The 20020-nt window shown below is 50.1% G+C and overlaps 5 protein-coding genes across 5 annotated transcripts; 4 read left to right on the top strand and 1 right to left on the bottom strand.

Moving 5' to 3' along the window:
- The first annotated feature begins 55 nt into the window (after positions 1 to 55).
- On the top strand, positions 56 to 1577 carry HD553DRAFT_167246 (uncharacterized protein). The gene is made up of 2 exons (XM_046176867.1): positions 56 to 1019; positions 1075 to 1577. The coding sequence occupies exons 1-2, from the start codon at positions 297 to 299 to the stop codon at positions 1453 to 1455; spliced, it is 1104 nt and encodes a 367-aa protein (XP_046032494.1). The 5' UTR covers positions 56 to 296; the 3' UTR covers positions 1456 to 1577.
- HD553DRAFT_320525 (uncharacterized protein) lies at positions 1444 to 6260 on the bottom strand. The gene is made up of 21 exons (XM_046181155.1): positions 5905 to 6260; positions 5720 to 5830; positions 5464 to 5648; positions 5333 to 5403; positions 5209 to 5270; positions 4716 to 5149; positions 4538 to 4645; positions 4270 to 4468; positions 4086 to 4204; positions 3913 to 4019; positions 3662 to 3854; positions 3402 to 3601; positions 3253 to 3334; positions 3104 to 3178; positions 2885 to 3031; positions 2734 to 2817; positions 2479 to 2667; positions 2333 to 2416; positions 2156 to 2267; positions 1914 to 2092; positions 1444 to 1853 (listed from the first exon to the last, which is right to left on the bottom strand). Exons 1-21 carry the CDS (start codon positions 6122 to 6124, stop codon positions 1512 to 1514), a joined length of 3303 nt encoding a protein of 1100 aa, XP_046032493.1. The 5' UTR covers positions 6125 to 6260; the 3' UTR covers positions 1444 to 1511.
- A 246-nt stretch (positions 6261 to 6506) lies between these two features.
- Positions 6507 to 9113, top strand: HD553DRAFT_320524 (putative adenosylhomocysteinase). The gene is given in 15 exon segments (XM_046181154.1): positions 6507 to 6721; positions 6787 to 6839; positions 6921 to 6932; positions 7002 to 7182; positions 7245 to 7571; positions 7636 to 7717; positions 7780 to 7909; positions 7983 to 8000; positions 8068 to 8203; positions 8280 to 8298; positions 8311 to 8312; positions 8436 to 8518; positions 8590 to 8645; positions 8712 to 8794; positions 8871 to 9113. 15 exon segments carry the CDS (start codon positions 6614 to 6616, stop codon positions 8877 to 8879), a joined length of 1299 nt encoding a protein of 432 aa, XP_046032492.1. The 5' UTR covers positions 6507 to 6613; the 3' UTR covers positions 8880 to 9113.
- Positions 9114 to 9267: 154 nt separating this feature from the next.
- HD553DRAFT_320522 (Dolichyl-phosphate-mannose-protein mannosyltransferase-domain-containing protein) lies at positions 9268 to 13399 on the top strand. The gene is made up of 12 exons (XM_046181153.1): positions 9268 to 9761; positions 9839 to 9991; positions 10074 to 10690; positions 10756 to 10851; positions 10913 to 11156; positions 11218 to 11410; positions 11482 to 11551; positions 11613 to 11770; positions 11834 to 11981; positions 12054 to 12375; positions 12439 to 12529; positions 12600 to 13399. The coding sequence occupies exons 1-12, from the start codon at positions 9430 to 9432 to the stop codon at positions 13002 to 13004; spliced, it is 2829 nt and encodes a 942-aa protein (XP_046032491.1). The 5' UTR covers positions 9268 to 9429; the 3' UTR covers positions 13005 to 13399.
- Positions 13400 to 17377: 3978 nt separating this feature from the next.
- HD553DRAFT_327184 (uncharacterized protein) lies at positions 17378 to 18499 on the top strand (the record flags this gene model as incomplete). The annotated part of the gene is made up of 2 exons (XM_046181776.1): positions 17378 to 17603; positions 17763 to 18499. The coding sequence occupies 2 exons, from the start codon at positions 17378 to 17380 to the stop codon at positions 18497 to 18499; spliced, it is 963 nt and encodes a 320-aa protein (XP_046032490.1).
- Positions 18500 to 20020: the final 1521 nt, after the last annotated feature.

Here is a 20020-nt window from a genome sequence, read left to right as displayed (position 1 = left end):
TTCGTACACATCAACATACTCACATTCCGTAACTGCTGATCTGCTGGGATCACTAGTACTGGGTCACATTGCACATCGATCGTCGTCACTAAGGCCAGTCCTGCATAGGAAACTTCTTCCATACGTCCAGCAAGCTAGACCGGCGACCGGCTATGATGCTCCGCGCATGTTGACGGACTAACGGGCACCGAGACGGTCTCGTACTGCTGTTGGCTTTGCCTACCCCTTCGCCCAATCTTCCCTCTCGTACCGAAGTTGGTCATTTCCTTCTGCTTCTCAATAATTCCGGGCTCTTCATGGCCGAAATTACGCCGCTGGCTCTCCGTCGTTTGGAAGCCGATTGGAGAGACCGTAGGCGAGAAAGGATGGAGGCTAGCTTGAGACGCCGGGTCAGAGACGTCGGCGGCTCTGGGTCGCTCCGGTTACCAGCTGCATCAGCAAACACAATTCTTCCCAAGATTTCCCTTACCCAGCTTCCGGTCCATCCGGCCAACAAATCCCTTCCCGGGGATCGATCATATACCAAACGCGGCGACGGATCGGCAGAAGGAACCAAGGCGAAATCGCCTGAAAGAACCTCGCCTCATCGTATAGAGCCGCGACGAGCCGTACCGAACACAAAAATTTTGCCTGCTCGTCATGCAGCAAAAGATAGCGAATCCCTGGATCGCGACCATGAGATGGCTTCGATCCCTACTACGAAGTTGGAAGCTTTGTCTTCAGGTGCGCTGCCGCCCGGGATATACACACTCGACGGCGGACGATTGGTCATCCGACCAAGTATCCCAGTGGAATCGACATGGACAGGTCTTTCGATGGAACTCGTCGCAAGAAAGGTGCGATACGATATCTCCGCGGACGGCCACCTCTGCACCATGACGCAGCTTTCTCCACGGACGCACACGAAAGGCCCCAGCATCCTGCGCCTGACAGACTCGAGCGGCTGGACTCGTCGGGAAGTAGGAACATGGAGATATGTGGCCGCCATGGTGGATCAGGCGAAAAAGAAGACAGACCAAGTGAGTCGTTCAAGCCAGCGAGATCATCCGCTGCGGCTCATCCGTGTCGGAAAAGGCTGTTTTCCGCCTGCAACAGGGTCGCATCCATGTGACTTGCTCGTCGCCTCCGGAAATCGTATTTTACAGCAACGATACGCCACCACTACCGACACCAGCGCCTATTGTTACGTGCTCTAAAATCGTGGTCAATCAGCTGAGCGATAAGTGTACCATATCGCTGTCTCGCAAGCCGAGGTCATCCGGCAAGGATGTGGCGATGGGGCATACAAGCCGCGTTCTCACTAAGCGCGTCATCGTCGGTATGAATGTGCGAGATCTCTTGAAAGCGCTGGAAGAACAACCTGAAAACGGCGACTTGGCTTGGAGTACTGCGGAGGTCGCAATGCTGAGGTCTTTTCTAGACACGTTGCCCGTCTGGGAGCGCTATCTCAAATGATAGTCGTTTCCTTGTGATCGATCGCATTTAGTTGGCCGTGAAGCGCGGAAAATACATTATACAGGCTTTCCCGCAAGCAGGTCTCTGAAATGATCCTGTCCCTTCATTCCATCTCGTGCGTTATGACCGACCTGCTCAGGTTGAATAGATGTTGACGGTGACCCGGTCGAGGCTGGCTTGGCCTGAGGGATAGCCAAGACTCTCTTTCGGTTGCCCGCCTTTGGCGGTCGCGGTTTCAGCGGCATGGCCTGTCTACTTGCCGATGTAGAATTGTCAGAGGCGGGAACCGGTCTGCTCGCAGCCTTGGGCACTTCTGAAGATCTACCCAAGGGTGCAACGGCCAAGCTGTTGCCTGCAAAATCGAATTCGGTGCCGCGTAGGAGAAAAGTGCCAACGTCCTGGAACGGCACGACAGACTCAGCGCACGAAAGAACGCGGTATGTTGGCTGTTGACTTACGGCGGCGGAGGCGAATTCTACAACAGCCTCGGCCGAATCAGCAAAGACTTCGACCCTTTTCACTTTGGCAACCTTCTCCAAAGCCTGTTGCAAGAGCCCTTCCTGAGTCCGCGAAGCCAAACCTGTCAGTTTGATGCTGCGCGACACTTCGTCAGTTTCTCGCTGCTGCTTGACGGGTTCTGTGAGCGTCGGGGTACGGTCAGCTCCGACGAGAAGTCCAGTGGGCTAAGCAGAACACTGACGCTTTTCGCCAGCCTGCTTGCTGGACTTTGCTGAAGGGTCGATCCGCTTGACCTTCATGACGCGCTTCTTCAGTTGAGTGCCGTCCAGTGACAACGCCGATTCAACGGCAGCCTACGAAAGAATGGTATGTTATGAGACGTTTCTTCGACATGAGCACAAGCTATGAAAACGCTCACCTCGTCGGTATACTCCAGGAAGGCAAAGCCTTTGCAATGTCCTTCGTCGTCTGTCGCGAGATTCACGCGTTTGATTTCGCCGAACTGTCACCCGCAAGTTTTCACTCAGTTGATGCATCCCCGTGGATACGATCGTTATGACTCACATCCCCAAAGAGTCGTCTAAGGTCCTTTTCAGCAACGAATCTGGATAGCCCTGTGATATATACCTCGCGCTGGTCCGAGTTCGCGTCGCTCCTCTGCTTCTTCTTTTCCGGATCGGAAATGAGGACGGACAATGCGAGTCCCGGCTCCAGCTCCTGGCCATTCAATTCGCAAGCCGCATGGGCGGATGCCTATGGCAGATTGCAACAGCATCTGAGCAAAACCTCGCCGATTACAGTGCCATGACTAGCACTCACAGTAGTAAGAAACTGAACATAGCAAAATCGACGAGAATCCTTGTATTTTCTACTCGGCCAACGGGGGTCAAGCATCTCGCCATACTGCAACGCAAACTATGCGTGAGCGACGGATTCTCTGATCGCGCTTAACGGGTATTCTACTCCATACCTTCGAAAACAGCTGCCGTATAGCATCGTCGTCCATCTGTTCGGGAAAGTTCGTCACGAACAAGGTCGTCTGCCCAGCTTGGTACACATGAACTTGAGCGTCTCCGATCTTCTTCTTGTCTTTGGTCAGAGCTGCCGGAACACTTTCCTACACGCAAGGTGGAATGACCCCTAGGTTAACGACAATGCCGTTGCAGATCACCCAGGGCGATATATCTACCCTATCAATGAATTCCACCGACGCAGTCGTAGATGTTCCTTTCGTGGTGACGACGACTTCTCTAACCTCTCCGCACTGCGCACAGTACATAGAGCAAGGTTTTGAAAGTCAGGCGAGGGTTTTGACCGAGTCAATGGCTACTCTCTTACGTCGTTGAAGCGTTGTCGAATCATATCTTCGGTAACATCTTCCGGTAGATCAGATATCAAGACCGTGGCAAATTCGCGATCCCTATAACGCAGGCCGAGCTATCAGCCGAGCTCGATAACAATGTGCTGACAGCAAGCCTGCTACGCACCGTGCGGGTGCAGATTCCACTTTTTCAATGTCGGTCTGATCTTGCTTGACTCTTTTTGTGGATTCGTTGGTTGTGTCATCGAGACTGGCAACCTCGGCCTTGCGCTTTGTTGCTGGAGCAGTGCGAGCATCCTCAGTTTCAAGAATTGTCGATTGGTCTGGTTGCGGTTTGATGGGCTCTGGGTTATGTGCCGCAGATTGCTGCTCAACGGGTGAATTAGTACTGAGCGGAGCTCAAAAATGGCGATAGAATGCGCTTACTTCCGCCATTTGACGTGCAAGGGCGTCTGATAGCGAGGCGACCTTGGAGTGAGCAGCGACCACCTGCTCTATCGAACCATGAGTCTCCTCGAACGATATCCAGCGGCTCCATATGGCCTGAGGCCAGTCCATGCCTTGGCGATTGGCGGCGATTTTCAAGGCCGTTCTAGCCTGGGGAATATGCTCGTGCCGACTGCCGTCGGATTTCAGTCTGGGTCGTATATACTGATGTATGTCAACTGAAAACTCACATCAGAAATTCAACCTGACCAGTCCAAGCTTGATAGTCTTTCGGCCGGACTTTACACACGTGCTCCCAGATTTGCACGGCCTCCGCTATCTGCCCTCGTTTCTCCAACTACATATAGCAGATGATGAGAAGGACTGCGGGATCATCACTTCAACAAAATGTTTGGTGACTTACCCAGCTGATAAGGTATAATTCCAGCCTCGAGCCAGAATCGCTCTTGGTGTACGTTGATCGTACTTTCTGCATGCTTTCCCGTATTGTGACTTCGACGAGATCGAATTGGTTGGCGCGCTCTGGAAAAAGGCGCAATCGGTTAATTATACGGAACAGAGCTGTCAAAGCCCAACAGTAGACATACCGTCTGCATCGGAGAATGCCATTGCCTCCGCCATCCTGCGGGTCAAGCCACACCAAGCCAATTCGAGCGTGACTAGTTCTTCTACAGGATGGACCTCTCCCACACTCAAGGGGCCGTGAACGCCCTGTGTTAGCAAGCCCAGTGAATGGGCCCGTTGATATGTGCTATTCATCTCTGTGATATCCTTGGATATGGCTTCCTGCAACGCTCAGCGACAGATCACATGGTCAGGCCGTGTACATTCAATATGATGGTCGCGTCTACTCACCTGATGGCGAAGAAGGGTAGCCCAAATCTCCCCGCTCTCAGGACAGCATCGAGCGGCCCTTGTCAGGATCCTGGCCGCCTCCGCCTTGGCGATCCCGTTGGTGGCGTACTTCACGAAGCGTTCACGTGCAAGATCAACCTCGATTCCTGTCTACAATCTTACCGTCGGTGTCACTCACCATGAAGCGGTAATATTTCAGCCAGATTAGAGACTCGTTGACTTTACTCGTTCTCTCGGTCCTAAAGCTCGCAACGCTGAGCATTCGCTCGAAAACCATGATCACGTAGAAAGGCTCCAGTTTAGGCGAATCCGTTTCTCGCCCCTTGCCTTTTCCCTTGTTCTTCGTTCCTTGCTCCGGCAGGCTCAGCTCCATTTCGAGCCATGCCGAGAGATACGCCAAACGACGATCCAACAAGGACGTCGGCTCGACCATTGTCGACTCGGCGACTTCTTTCGCCAAGGTCTGCCAGCCGTCTTCCCAGGTCTCTCGTGCTTGATATTTAGCCAGAGATTTTGCAGACATGTTTGAGGCTTTGATCATGTTTGGCTCGTACTCTTCCAGGAAGTGGGTGGTGTTGAAAGTGGAGTATCGCTCGGCTGTCTCCGTTAGACCTAAGACAGCGAACTGTTTCAGTATAGATCGAACGATAAAAGCCATCGATTCCACGTACGACTGTGAGGTACAGCTAGATGAGCGATATATCTGCCTTTGAGTGCCTTGAGAGCAGTATCCCTGTCCGACCATATGATATCGATGTCAGAAGTGTACACCTATATCGTTTGACGATGACTGACCTGTCCTCTCCTGTCTTGGCAAGCGCGGTTGCTTCCTCCCAGCCGATATAAGCTTCCCAAAGGCCGAAGTCCTAAGCATATCCATTAGACATCTGGGGTTTCAAAGCGATGATACATCTCCACATGCTTACCTCGGACATGACACGTTCAGAAACGGAAATAATAGCCTTCCATAGCTCTCTTGCTGTTTCTTCATCCAACAGAGCGGTGGTCGAGACACCATTACCGTCCATAGGGTGGTCTACCTGTTGCTCTGACAGTACGACAGCATGTAGAGTGGACAGTATCGCGCCAATACGGGCAGCAACTTCGGTCGCTGGGACATGCGGAAAGGATGGTCACGTTCAATTCGCGATGTTCACACCAGTTGGGATTCGGCCAGCTTACATGCATAATCCGAAAGAGCGTTGCGGAACAGCGATGCGATCTCCAACGCCCGCCCTGCCGAGATGTTCGCTACCTCTTGTTCTATATTGGTCAGAATCTCCAACCAGATAGCTAGATCATCGATAGATAAACGTCGGCAACATGAGTCGAGGCTTTCTGAAGCCGGCCAATACCTTTCTGCTCACATATCGGGCATCCAACGGTGTTGGCCAAGATCTCAAGGCCCCCAGCAGCTTCTTGCGTCATCTGAACCTTCTTTGCCAGGGCTACATTCTTCTTCAAAAGGGGGACGTTCCCAGGCCCCTCCTCGAGCCTGTTCACGACGTCGAACAGCTGCTGTAGCGTTTCCTCCATCTCCGTCGGGGACACATTAGAATCCACGGTCATATCCATGGAGGGTTCCATGGCTGGTCCGGTGTATGTCCAACAGGTGTTTGTACCCTTGCACCCTCGGCCGAGACTGAACTTTTCTATCACGACTTGTTTTGACTGATGATTGCAGGAGGCCGGACTCTTGGGCTCTGAGATATATGAAGCGATGGAATGAATTACCTTGATCAATAGATTCAAAATAGCACGTATAGCACTCACCCTCGACCTCTAGGTTGGTGCTCTCGGACTCCACCGAACCTGAATCTGAAGCGGACAAGTGCTGATTTCGCATCTCCGAGCTGTCACCTCCCTAGCTCACCCCGATCGTTCGATCTCGATCTCACTCGCTTTGCATCCGCGGAACGTTCGTTTTTCCTACGTGGCACGAGAATCGAGAAGCATGTACCCGGCGTATATAACTTGCAAGATCATCAAACACCTCAAGGGAGACTCCAAGATCGTTCCAACGCCTCCACAAAACAACCCAAAACAAACCGAAAACACACACACATTCACATCAATATGCCCGCTTCGTACAAGGTCGCCGATATCTCCCTTGCCGCTTTCGGCCGCAAGGAGATTGACATTGCTGAGCATGAGATGCCTGGTCTCTTGGCCATCCGAGAGAGGGTGAGCAAGCTTACGGTTCTGGATCCGTTTCGCGACACTCAACCTTGTCTTCTTTTCTGCCTCAGTACGGACCTGAGCAGCCCCTCAAGGGTGCCAGGATTGCCGGATGTCTCCACATGTAGGCACCTCATTCTCTGCTTTTCGTGGGAGATTGCGTCAATTCTGATCAGATATCACTACACTCGTTCTATGTGTACAGGACCATCCAGACGTGAGTATCCCCATCAGGCAAACAACTTGGTCTTTCCAGTTCCCCTTACTAAATTGCGCAAATCCGCAGCGCCGTCCTCATCGAGACCCTTACCCACCTCGGTGCCCAGGTCACCTGGTCGTCGTGCAACATCTTCTCCACCCAGGACCACGCCGCCGCTGCCATCGCTGCTACCGGTGTCCCTGTCTTTGCCTGGAAGGGTGAGACCGAGGAGGAGTACACCTGGTGCATCGAGCAACAGTTGACTGCTGTAAGCCTTGCCCGCCTGTCTGCTTGAAGATCCCCCTGAACTGAACCCGATTGTTTTGCTAGTTCCCCGACGGTCAAGCCCCCAACATGCTCTTGGATGACGGTGGTGACCTCACCTCGCTCGTTCACGAGAAGCACCCCGAGATGCTCAAGGAGATCAAGGGTGTCTCGGAGGAGACCACTACCGGAGTTCACCACCTGTACAAGGCTTTCAGGGAGGGACGACTCAAGATTCCCGCCATCAACGTCAACGACTCGGTCACCAAGAGCAAGTTCGACAACTACTACGGTTGTCGGGAGTCTTTGGTCGATGGAATCAAGAGGGCCACCGATGTCATGCTCGCCGGAAAGGTTGCTGTCGTCGCTGGATTCGGAGACGTCGGCAAGGGTGTAAGCAGTTGCGGGCTACTAGGTTGGGGATCGCATTCGACGCTAATGGCTTGTCCGTAACCAGTGCGCCGAGTCGCTCCGATCGTATGGTTCGCGAGTCATCGTGACCGAGATCGACCCTATCAACGCCTTGCAGGCCGCTATGGGTGAATTCCGATCGGTTTCCATGGCTTCTTGGATATCATCTGATCGTGCAACGATTTTGCAGCTGGATACGAGGTCACTACTATGGAGGAGGCCGCCCCCAAGGCTAACATCTTCGTCACCACCACGGGATGCCGAGACATCATCACCGGCGACCACTTCAGCGTGATGCAGGAGGACGCCATTGTCTGCAAGTGAGTGCTCTTATCTGCTCGCCATCTCCACTATTCGCGATCTCTGATCCGCTCTTTTCACAACGTCTACTAGCATCGGTCACTTCGACATGTGAGTAATCCGCTCTGTCCTTGCGTTTGAAACTGAACGGCTTGCTGACATCACTTGATGCACGTAGCGAGATCGACGTCGCTTGGTTGAAGCAGAACGCTCAAAGCGTTTCCAACATCAAGCCTCAGGTCGACCGATACACCATGCCCTCAGGCAAGCACATCATCTTGCTCGCCGAGGGACGACTGGTCAACTTGGGATGCGTACGTAGGCTGTTGCTTGTGTGATCTTCCTCGAACAGCAACTCACGCTGTTATTGTTCTGGTTCGACTTCCATAGGCCACCGGACACCCTTCGTGAGTAGCTAGTATTGTCTGGCGTTACAGAGACGAACCCATGCTGATCCATCGATGGCTCTGTATAGGTTTGGTGAGACAACCTACTCGAGCGCAACGGTCCGGTCAACAGTCTTACTGATCTCTGATCACTCTTGCAGTCATGTCGTGTTCGTTCGCCAACCAGACCTTGGCCCAGATCGCGCTCTGGACCAACAACGCCGCCTACCCCGTCGGTGTGCAGTAAGTCAAGGGATTTCATATGTGAATCTGGGTCATTCACGCTGATAGCTTGTGTCTTGCCCGCGCGTTAGCATTCTCCCCAAGGCTTTGGATGAGGAAGTCGCCAGGTCCCACTTGGGAGCCCTCAGTGCGTAATCTTGCAGAACGATCGCACAATAGGAACGCTTTTAACGATTTTGATACCTATATATAGACATCAAGCTCACCGAGCTGTCGACTGTTCAGGCCGACTACCTCGGTCTGCCTTCGGCCGGTCCTTACAAGCCCGACCACTACGTGAGAAATTCCTTAGCTCCATAAACAGTACGACCTGTTCTGACTTTTCTTTCGTTTTTCCTCCTTGCTCTCGCAGCGATACTAATCGGCTTAACGACATGGCCTCTGACCATTCTATGCGGTCGAGCATGAGATTTCCGGCGCTTCCACTGCGTCTTATACAAAAGATAGTCAAATACACAAAAGAACTCTGCCTAACGATCCCTGTTGTTACGACCCGACGATGTTGAACCGTTCGCTTCATGCTTCTGGGACTTGTCACTGTGTTCATCCATAGAAGTTATATTCATTATGAATGTCATCGATCTTGACCGCCCTGCTGTTACCAAAGTTCCCCCCGTGTAGCACACGAAGTTTCGAGGGAGTTGCTCAGCACCCGGACCCGTAGCGGAAGCTGATGACATGTACTTGTTCCTCCATACAAAGGGCATCCAGCTGTCCCTCAACGTGTCAGACATGATCAGACATCATATCGATGCCCGTCATTCGTGCATCTACCACATCGCAAAGCAACCCTAATCTAAATCGCTGAGTCATTCGCCAGGAGTCGTCGGCACAGAGCACATCGTTGCCAGTCTCGAAGTCCCGTCTTTCGAGCTCGGTCAATCCGAGTCTCGAGCTTAGCAGCAAACATCATGGCGATGAACAAGGGGACTACTGGATATGACCCTTCGCAGATGGGGCAGATGGGAAGGAAAGAAGTATACGACCGGCCCCTCACAAACAGTTTCGAGAAAGGAATCAGTCGGCCCCTCTCCGACGCCGACGCCCGCCTCCAGAGACATCCCATCAACTCCGGTATGGCTTTGTCGAGCCGTGATACTGCATTAAGTAGAAAGGCGAGCTCGTTACATCCCTCTACCTCCGAGCCACCCATAAACCGGGGTGAAAAGATTGCAATCGGTTTCCTAGTCGTAGTCGCGGCAGTCGTGCGACTATGGAAGATCTGGTCTCCAACGAGCGTGGTGTATGTTCACTTGGATACAGTTACTATCCGGGATAGTCGTCCAGAAAAGGCTGATCGTATTTGTCGTTGCGAAACAGCTTCGATGAAGTACATTTCGGGGGCTTCGCTTCCAAATATATTAGACAAGTCTTCTTCATGGACGTACATCCTCCATTGGCAAAGCTGCTCATTACGCTGGCTGCAAAGATCGGGGGGTTTGACGGGAACTTTGACTTTAAAGATATCGGCAAGTAAGTCTCAGGACGGGCGCAATACTTTCTTATCCATCTTTTCTGAATGTCCTAAAATGTTGACCTCATTGACGTGGTGTAGGGACTATAAGGAGCCTGGAATCGACGTTCCATACGTTACCATGCGGATGCTGCCAGGCATTCTAGGCATTGCTATAATACCGCTTGCCTATCTGACCTTGCGGTCACTCGGAACACGCAAGACAACAGCAACATTAGGCGCTGCCCTAGTCATCTTCGAGAACGGTCTCGTCACTCAGTCCCGCTTGATCCTCCTCGATTCGCCACTCGTATTCTTCACTGCTCTGACAGCATTTTTCTGGGTGCGGTTCTCCAATGTGGACTTTTCGGGCGTTCCTTTTGGCAAAAGTTGGTGGTCGTACCTCTTGATGACGGGTCTCTCGTTAGGGGCCGTGGTCTCTTGCAAATGGGTCGGCCTTTTCACTATCGCTACAGTGGGACTGTGTGTTCTGCGACAACTTTGGCTCCTGTTGGGCAATCTCAAGGTTACCCCCCGGATGTGGATGCGCCACTTTGCCGCGAGAGCCTTATGCCTCATTGTGGTACCCTCACTGTTCTATATGGCGATGTTCCAGATCCACTTTTGGATCCTGAACCGAAGCGGGGACGGAGATGGCTTCATGAGCTCGGAGTTTCAGCATACGCTTATCGGACACGGCATGGAAGACACGTACGCGGGTAAGGCAAATGGTTGTAATGCGAGTTGAGATTCCGCACTGATACACGAGGCAACGACTCAAAAGATGTCTCGCTCGGCTCGGTTATTAGCATTCGGCATGTTGCGACTCAGGGAGGATACCTGCATTCACATCCCCACGCTTATCCCGGAGGCAGTAATCGTAAGCTATGCCTATTCTAGGAAGCAGATCGTCTAAGACTAACGGTCACGAGCAACCCTAGAGCAACAAATCACATTGTATCCTCATCGTGATGACAACAATCTGTGGCGCGTCGTCAATGCCTCGTCTGATGCCGAATCTGGTTCGAGCGATTGGAAATCGTCTCCTCTTCACCATGTCGAAAATGGCTTGAAAATACGGCTGGAACATACGACGACTGAAAAGAGGCTACATTCCCATGATGTGAGACCTCCTGTAAGCGAGGTTGACTTCCAGAACGAAGTATCAGGCTACGGCTTTCCTGGGTCAGTGGGGGGCAGAGTTCGAAACTCGATAATCTCAGGCTGAGTATGCGCATTGTTGTAGGTTCATGGGCGACGCCAACGACGACTTTATCGTCGAAATAGCTCCTCGAACCCGGGGAGGAAAGGATAAACATTTGGCGAGGAAGAGGCTCAGGACCCTTCGGAGTCATTTCCGCTTGCGTCACGCAATGACTGGATGTTACCTGTTTTCGCACAAGGTCAAATTGCCTGAATGGGGCTTTGAACAGCAAGAGGTATGTTCGAACGAGCGGTTTTTATCCTGCGCTGAAAGTGAGAAAGCTCACGCTCGATGAACCATGCGCAGGTGACTTGCAATAAGAACCCAACATGGGATAATTCGTTGTGGTACGTGGAGACCAACACCCATGAAAAACGTGAGTTGCGGTATATCACACACGTATGAACTGGGCCTTGGCTGAGGCAGCGTTACCTCAGTCGGGCCTGAAGATGAGAAAGTGAATTATCAAAAGCCCGGCTTTATGGACAAATTTTTGGAACTCCAGGCGGTCATGTGGCGAACAAACGCTGGCCTCACCGACAGACACGCTTATGATTCCAGACCCAACCATTGGCCCTGGCTTAGAAGGGGAATCGTGAGTCTGAGAGGTGTGTTCCTATTTGCTCGAGCTGATTGCACACCTTTTCTCCGGAACAAGAATTTTTGGGTTAAGGAGCATCGGCAAATATACCTCATTGGGAACCCGGTCATCTGGTGGTCGAGTAGCTTGGCGATAACAGTATACCTCCTTTTCCGCGGATTCCTGATCCTTCGTAATCAACGTGGTTATCGCGATCTTCGGAATCGTAAGCCCGGTCGGTCAGAACTGCACACCTGCTCTTTGAATCTGATTGACTCCTGATCTCATGCTACACAAGCTATCTTGCGCACCTATGACGAGACATGTGGTTTCCTTGCACTGGCCTGGGCTCTACACTATCTGCCATTCTTTTTGATGCAGCGGCAGTTGTTCTTGCACCATTACTTTCCAGCGCTCTACTTCGCCATCCTTTGCGTCTCGGCTACGTTCGATATAGTAACGAAGAACGTCAAGTACACCAAACGGATCCAAGCCGCCCTCATCTTCTTTCTCTTGGCACTATACGCATTCAACCACTTCAGTCCGTTAGCATACGGCAGTGCATGGACTAAACAGCAGTGCGAAGCCAGCAAATATCTTCGGACGTGGGACTTTTCGTGGTGCGTAGAATAGCCTGCTTGACTTTTTAAGAACAAAAAAACTAATATCCGAACCTGGAATAGCGGCGACTTCTACGACCATCTAGAAGATTATGGAGCGAAAACGGACGGTCTGGTCAACGGACCAAGCAGCAAGGCCGAGTCCACGGTTGTCGTGAGTGGTAATCCTCACTAGACTTTATGCCGCTAGTTACCAACCCTGTGTCGATCTATATATGTTTCAGTCTCAAGCGGTGGAGCCTGTCCCGAATGTCTTCGAAGAGATACGAGACAAGCAGGCATCCGAGGAGAAGACGTCTGAGGCCGTGCTGGAGCAGGTACCAGCTCAGGCAGTCTATACGTCGCACTTAGCGCAAGCGCTTCTGGAAACCCCGGATACCGAGATCGACCAAGATACTCGCGCCCCAGTCGGTAAAGATGCAGGAGCAGCGGAGCATACGGGAGCCGAAGCGGCTGTGCGACGAGGAGGATGGGAGGGAGGCGTCGAGGATCAGGGTGGTTTGCGAGCGCAGCGGGAAGAGGCGACAACCCCGGCTCAAGTGCTCGAGGTTCCCACGATGGACCTTGACGGTGACGATGAAGAAATGATAGATAAGGCTCTGGCGGAGGCTGAGGAGGCAGGGGTTTAGCTAGCAACCTGTAACTCAAACCGAACATCCGCAAGTGGACCTATTCGTCGCGAGGTTGGTGAAACAGGCTCTTCCTTCGTCAGCCTTGCATGACCTGTATATGGCCATTCCAGCCTAGAACTAGCGATTCACGGGCAAGGTATCAGGGCATGAATCAAATAACGCAAGCGCGGCGGGGACATGGTTTGAAGGCTTGTCGTGCGTCCGAATGCGATTTGCTGCCTTTCCTATAAGAGGCCGTGCCAAGAAAACAGGCGATTTAGCGCTTCGCTCGAGCTGTTATATAATACTAAAGGTCTGGTAAACAGATCAATATCAATCATACGCGATTCCCAAATACCATCTGCTTGGCCGTAGAGTAATTTTGGGGTTCAATGGGAAGCTGTTCTGATAGGAGGTTGTTATGGTGGAGGTTGCTAAGGGTTTCCTCCGGTTGTAGGGTCTAAGGTTCTTGGCAATTTGCAGGTAGTCAGGAGATGGAGTGAGTTGGGTTTGGTGGATGCGAGTTTAGATAAGGATACAAATCCAGAGATAGATGTATGGTTAAGGAAGCGGAGTCGCTTGGTACTAAGGTAAGTTTGATTCAGGTGATGCAAGTTACTTAGCGATGTCTTTGCACTACGTCTTGAAGATGTTCTAGACAAGTCAGGTAGGTGTAGATTGAATGTGATATCGGAACCTGACCTTTCACTATTACAGAATGTCGTCTATCAAGTGCGGTCAAGTACAACTAAGTATATATATATATGAAATCTAGAGAGTATCAAGAGTCCAGAACAATGCAAAAAGTAGAGTTGGGATCGAGATGGCTGTACCGTGGTGGATGTGTGTTCCCAAACCGGATTTGTTAGTAGAACCAAATTCAGTTTCGACTCAAGTTGGTTTCTCCATTGTACCGGATCCATCTCAATGGACTGGTGGCGATGTAGTCGGTGTATAAAGTGTAAGGGTGTTGCTGTTGTTACTAGTAAATCACTATTCATACTTGGAGTACAAATTTAAGTTTTAGACTCACCTGTTGTTACTAGAAAACCACTAGGGAGCAACAGGTATTATAGCTATCACAGGCATGGCGTGACGTGCAACCTACGGTGCGTGTTGCCTCGAGGTCTCGTTCAGACCCTCTTGGAGACCCTCTCGGAGACTTTTTAGGAGATGTTCTTGTAGACGTCTAACTAGTACCCTGTAGTAGTTAGACATCCGTTATTACATTACTATGCCTACCGTTACCTTTCCCTAGTCCCGCGACCTTATTACCTCAAGACCCGGCAGGTCGGCTGTTGTGCCTTATATATGCTGTAGGCTCACGTGCTGCCTACTAGACATCTAGATCTCCCTCCACATACACATGTATCATCACCAAACCTTGTATCACCACATCACCATTCTAGTCATTGAGCCTGTGCTTGCCTCCTTCATGCGCGTCTTCCAAACGCTGTGGTGACAGGATTTATCGGTCCCAACGGTCGCCTATCTCCTACATCTGCGGTTCGCTCTCAACAACCTCGCCCTTACCCGTGATGGTCATGATGGATTACTAGACGGGAGCTGATGGTGGATCTAGAAGGTTTCATCTATCGACGGGAGACGGGAGACAGGTGTACGGGCAGAGGAGAAGCAGAAGACGCCGAGGCGGCAAGCACAGGCTCAATGACTAGGATGATGATGATTTGATCATACAAGGTGTGGTAATGATACTTGTGTGTGTGTGGAGGGAGATCTAGATATCTAGTAGGCAGCGCGCGCGCCTACAACGCACGCCAGTATTTTGCTCAATCGCACTGGCATATGTGTACGCTAGACATGTATATAAACCCCCACCCCGTCAGTCAATTTCCCTCTTTTCCATCAACCTTTGACCGTTGTAGTAGTTCAGTAGTAGAGAGAGAGATCAGCATAGTTCTAACGATTTTCATAGCTTTACATTTCACCTTACGCCTTTGATGTATATCCACCTTCGCCCCTTTTGATTTGCCGCTTTTGCGATTCACATTCGCCCCAGTACTCACCTTGACATGGGACTTATAGCTGGCTCCCAGACAAGGTTAAGTAGAACGGTGTCAGAGTACAGCCGTTGCTAGCTTACCACCCCGAGGAGTTGTGAGTCTAGACAACCTACAACAATTTTTGTCTGAGCAGAGAAATACCTTCCTTCTGTTGATCGTCACGTGACCTCATATCACGTGACTTCTACACGGCTTCAGCTACCTACCTACCTTCCGCCTCATACAGTCTACCGGGAACAGCATTTGCCTACCTGGACATCCTTACCACTTCAAGGCTTAGCACCCTTACCCCATCTTACTGACAACTCAGGAGTTGTTGTTTGGCATCATCAACAATGTTTGTTCCTGAAGACGGGGTTCGCCCCTGCAATGCGCAAAGCAGGTTTTCACCTCGTACAAAGGTCTGTTTGGAGACTCTCTTGGAGACCCTCTTGGGGACCCTTGCGGAGACTTATTAGGAGGTGTGTTTGAAGATGTCAAACTAGCACCTTGTAGTAGTTAGACATCCATTATTACAGTCATTGACCTACCCGTACTGTTACGGCGGAGGTCGCTAATCGGTAATTGATCCTAAGTTGTAAGGTGAAGAGTGCTTAAGGTAGATCGCAGGTAGTCGGGAGAATGTTGCAAGTTCGCTTAGATGAAGCGGGTTCGGGTGCAGGATACGAATCCAGAGATATATGGATAAGGAAGGTGATCACTCGGTGTGAGGTACCGGATTCGGTCTAAGGTAAAACGATGAAGTGTATCTACTTAGCCACGTCCTTGAGTTGTAACCTCTCCGCAACATGTCTTGAAGATGTTGTAACAAGTCAGATAGGCGTGTGTTGAATGTGATATTGGAACTTGACCTCTAACTATTACAGAGCGTCCTCTATCAAATTTGGTCAAGTTCCTCTAGCTATTTATACGGAGACGAGTATGGAGACGAGGCTGGCGAACACTGAAAAGACCTAAGAGAAAAGAATGGCGAGAGATGGCGAAACTGGGAGAACGAGATGGCAAACGGACGAATCCTGTCGAGAGCAACCGGATTCGGTAGAGGAGGCGAGTTTGAGTTTGCATTTGTCCCTAGGTACGTCGAGTAAGGTTGTCGAGGTCCTGAGTAAGGTTGTTGTGTACCTCAAGGTCCCTGTACCTGTTTGTGATATGTACCGGGAAGGTATTGTTGTTTCGGTGAATGGTGAAGGTGAATGGTAAGGGCGACCGAATCTGCTGCGCGGGAATCGGGTTCGCCGCGTCAAGCCGGACTTAGGTGTATGCTGATGTCCGTAGAACAAGCCCGTATGCCGGTAGTCGACTCATGTGATGATCCTGTAACACGTACCTTCTAGTCCTGTGTATTGCTATTCAGGCTTGCTGGCAAGCCTTATAATAGGTGTCGAAGAAACAATAACTGTACTGTAAAGTATGTCGATATCTGTTGATGTAGGGGGTGTAGGTGGCAAACCAATGCATAGTCACGCGACTCGTAACAGTTGCTGCACCTTGACCCTTCCTATTTGAGCGAGTCGGTCTCTCCGGACAGACTGGTGGTGATATCGATATCTGTTGATAATCGTGATCGTGGTAACTAGATGCTCCTGTTACATTTCGCCACCATTTGCCCCTTCCCAGAAAAGTATATATAGCAGGCCATTAGGGTCTGATTTCTCTTTTCCCTCTCATGTACTACTTTAGTTTTATGCAAGCAACATTGATTCATCTTCACAACAAGACAAGATCAGCACTGGTAACACACCATTACTATTGCCTAGGTACATCAAGTAACCAACCTTGGTGGATCTAGTTGTGGTTGCACAACAAGATGAGCCACAATTTATCATAGGAACGATATGGCTAGCTGTTCACCAGAGATAACATTTCTGCTGCAACAGCACAACACGCAATGATCAGCTCATGATGCGCGTGAAACCCCAGTCTGATTGCTACTAAGCATCTTGCACAGCTCATTCAATTGCAAGAAGCCCTGCACCTGACCTTGCTCTGGGATGGTTTGCAAGAAGCGTACAAAGGAACCTGTCTTTGTGACACTTTGGCTCTGCCTGGGGAGGCACAGGGGGTGACAAGAAGCATACAAAGGATGTTCATCCCTATAATTATTGGGGTGACCACAGGCTGAGGCCAGGAGTAATATTGTGTCTAGCATTTGGATAGATGCAAGAATGTTTGTGCACATGTGTGGGGGAGAATGGATTCAGGAGGACAGATAGTGGAAACAGATAAATACAGGACTTTTGTCATTGCTAAATAGCTCAAACATCACCATCATACTCAATCTGAAAGATGCCCTTCCACTTACAACCACTGCCCTGTGGATCAGATGGATATGCTGACACCATAGAGGCCTACCATCAAGAACCAGACATGCCAGAATGGTATCAACTGGTACAGGAAAATCAGCGCATGAATGATGAGTCGACAGGGATATTCAGACCTGAGGAACTGCAAAGTCCCCATGACCTCACACTCATGGAACCAATTACTTCTGACTACTTGGAACCCTGCACTACTGCTGGCTTTGACAACAGCTTCCAGTCTTCTTACATGACTGATCAGGTTCGCAGAAGGAACAGAGCCCGTCAGAATACGCGTCAGCCACACTTGACACATACCAAGCAAAAGATACGCGACTGGCACTTGAAGTTCCATCAAACTGCCAGAAGATGCAGTCTGAGACAACTAGATGGGACTCAGTTTTGGGACAGTGATGGCAATCCTGCTGACCAAGTTGTCATGCAATCCATTGCAGATGCAGCTAAATTTGTTGGGTGTTCTGAAGGTGGAGTCAGATATGCCATGAAAAAGACAGCTGGACAAAAGCGCATCCTGATGGGGAGATGGATAGTGGAGGAATACAATCTGGCTGGAACAGCTGGAGACAAATGTTCAATAGTGCCAAATCAGAATGACATCTCTGAGAGGACCCACTATTCGATCCTTGAACGAGACTACTTATCAGACGATATTGCTGATACACAAACTGGATCGATTGCACTCATATCGAATCTGGACTGGTCCCAGCACTTGCAGCTGAACCATGATGAAGGTTTGTCAGTACAAACCTCTGATTGGGGTATTGCATTACACGATATGGGTCTGGAGGTTTCTTCTGAACTCAGAATTGTGGCAACATCTCCTTCTGATCATCTGGAACCAAATAATCCCAATGCTCAGGACTTCAGCTTGCAATCGTTGGACACAAGATGTTCAATCGACAAAGGAGAAAGAAACGTTGTGCCATTGGCTAGAAAGTCTACCTACAATGCAAAGGGAGGCATTCTGAAACGGCTGAATGGGGATAAATTCCTGGACACAGATGGCAATCTTGTTAATGCATTGGTGATGCAAACCTTTATGGATATAGCTGCATTTATTGGCTGTACTCCAGCTGCAATCTCATTCGCTATGAAGAAAAAAGGTGTTAAAAAGGGTATCATCAGGAATCATTGGAGAGTCGAGGCATTTGACTCAACTGGAAAGGTGTAAGGTTGTCAGCTCTATGTTGTGAAGTAACAACTAGATTCACCAAGGTTGGTTACTTGATGTACCTAGGCAATAGTAATGGTGTGTTACCAGTGCTGATCTTGTCTTGTTGTGAAGATGAATCAATGTTGCTTGCATAAAACCAAAGTAGTACATGAGAGGGAAAAAGGGAATGAGGCCAAACTGGCCTCCTATATATACTATTCTGATGAGCATGTTCCTTAGTGAACTTGCGACTGGAACAGTCACGCAATTGCGTGTCCAGACGCATATTACATTTCCAGTCACGTACTTGTGATTCCAGTCACCAATGACATCACTGATATGTGACTCCAGTCACAACTGCGCGTCTTCGGTCACAACATGTGATCTTGGTCACATGTTGACCTTTTGTATTTGAGATTGCACCTTTAAGCATCACCTATGATGTCATAGCATTCCAATCTTCAACAAGATAGTGCTGCGCCGAGCTAAGTCCTCCCTGAGATCGAGGTTTTCCTGTTGCACAGTATTGATTGTGTTTTGTAGCACAGCAAGTCGCCGCATGACCTGACTCAGTGCAGCATCAAGGACTGCAGCGGGAGTAGATAGGGCTGGTGGAATGGTAGGTTGAACATTCAAAGGTGGGGCAGTTGGAACAGATTGGGTTCCACCTAGATGGGTATCCAATGAAAGGATAGGTGGGACAGGTGGATTCCTGTAAGGTTGATGCCTAGTAGGGAACTGTTTAGTTGCCTGAGTTGTGTGCTGTTGAGTCTGATCCTGAGATTCAGAACTGTCTGCAGAGCCAATGGCTAGAGGGTCTGGAGACTCTGGTGCCATTGTGTATGCTGCTTGTTTATTGAGTTGAAACAAGAGATCTAAGATTTATAGTTTAGTTGATGACCCTCTCTGGGATGTTGGAATGCTGCTTGTTTGCTGAGTTGAAACAAGAGATTTGGGACCTGTGGTCTAATTGTTGCAACATTTCTTCCAAAGCCGCTCTGAGTTTGGGTGGGACTGCAATTGACCAGCTCTCTTTAGGTCAAAGGTTGCAGGTGATCTAGATCTTGACAGCTATCTGAAGCCAGAAACAAGCTGTTGCAAGTATATCAAATACTTAACACTGCGTCCAGTGGTTTGATTGGTGTGTCGTGAATGGAGAAGAGGTGTGTGGACTGGATGAGGGGAGTAGTAATGTGTTGTTCTTGTTGGAGGTGTAGGCGAGTTATCCGGGAAGCGCCCCCAAGTGTGATGAACCAAGCTGTCTTTTGAGGGAAAGTTAAGGTTTCTCACAACTAATTCATCCGGTTCTTGCAGTTATCTCAACACTTCTCCTTCAACAAACATTTATTTTACTCTCTGTAACACTCAGTGGAAGAAGCAACAAGGGTAGATAAGCCTTGAAGGGATTGACAAAGGTTGTTGTGTGTGAAGGTGACTTTGCTGTGTAGGATGACACTAAGGCAGGGTCTTGTGACTAGGTACTAAGATGAGTGAAGAGGAAAGAGCTAGAGTGTTGTACCCCGATCCTCTTCCTCCTAC

Source organism: Filobasidium floriforme (assembly GCF_021052385.1).
Source record: "Filobasidium floriforme strain CBS 6241 chromosome Unknown HD553scaffold_31, whole genome shotgun sequence".
In the NCBI taxonomy this organism is placed as follows: domain Eukaryota; kingdom Fungi; phylum Basidiomycota; class Tremellomycetes; order Filobasidiales; family Filobasidiaceae; genus Filobasidium; species Filobasidium floriforme.
The sequence above is the reverse complement of the archived record's forward strand: the minus strand, read 5'-3'. Positions and strand labels throughout refer to the sequence as shown.

Bases quoted from the DNA above. Each gene is read 5' to 3' on its own strand.
- HD553DRAFT_320522 (XM_046181153.1), top strand. From the start codon at position 9,430: ATGGCGATGAACAAGGGGACTACTGGATATGACCCTTCGCAGATGGGG. The intron at 9,762-9,838 runs GTATGTTCACTT...GTTGCGAAACAG, and splicing joins TGGTCTCCAACGAGCGTGGT to CTTCGATGAAGTACATTTCG. The intron at 10,852-10,912 runs GTAAGCTATGCC...GAGCAACCCTAG, and splicing joins TTATCCCGGAGGCAGTAATC to AGCAACAAATCACATTGTAT.
- HD553DRAFT_320524 (XM_046181154.1), top strand. From the start codon at position 6,614: ATGCCCGCTTCGTACAAGGTCGCCGATATCTCCCTTGCCGCTTTCGGC. The intron at 6,722-6,786 runs GTGAGCAAGCTT...TTTCTGCCTCAG, and splicing joins TCTTGGCCATCCGAGAGAGG to TACGGACCTGAGCAGCCCCT. The intron at 7,183-7,244 runs GTAAGCCTTGCC...TTGTTTTGCTAG, and splicing joins TCGAGCAACAGTTGACTGCT to TTCCCCGACGGTCAAGCCCC.
- HD553DRAFT_167246 (XM_046176867.1), top strand. From the start codon at position 297: ATGGCCGAAATTACGCCGCTGGCTCTCCGTCGTTTGGAAGCCGATTGG. The intron at 1,020-1,074 runs GTGAGTCGTTCA...GTGTCGGAAAAG, and splicing joins CGAAAAAGAAGACAGACCAA to GCTGTTTTCCGCCTGCAACA.
- HD553DRAFT_320525 (XM_046181155.1), bottom strand. From the start codon at position 6,124: ATGGAACCCTCCATGGATATGACCGTGGATTCTAATGTGTCCCCGACG. The intron at 2,093-2,155 runs GTCAGTGTTCTG...CGACGCTCACAG, and splicing joins CAAGCAGGCTGGCGAAAAGC to AACCCGTCAAGCAGCAGCGA. The intron at 1,854-1,913 runs GTAAGTCAACAG...GTGCCGTTCCAG, and splicing joins TAGAATTCGCCTCCGCCGCC to GACGTTGGCACTTTTCTCCT.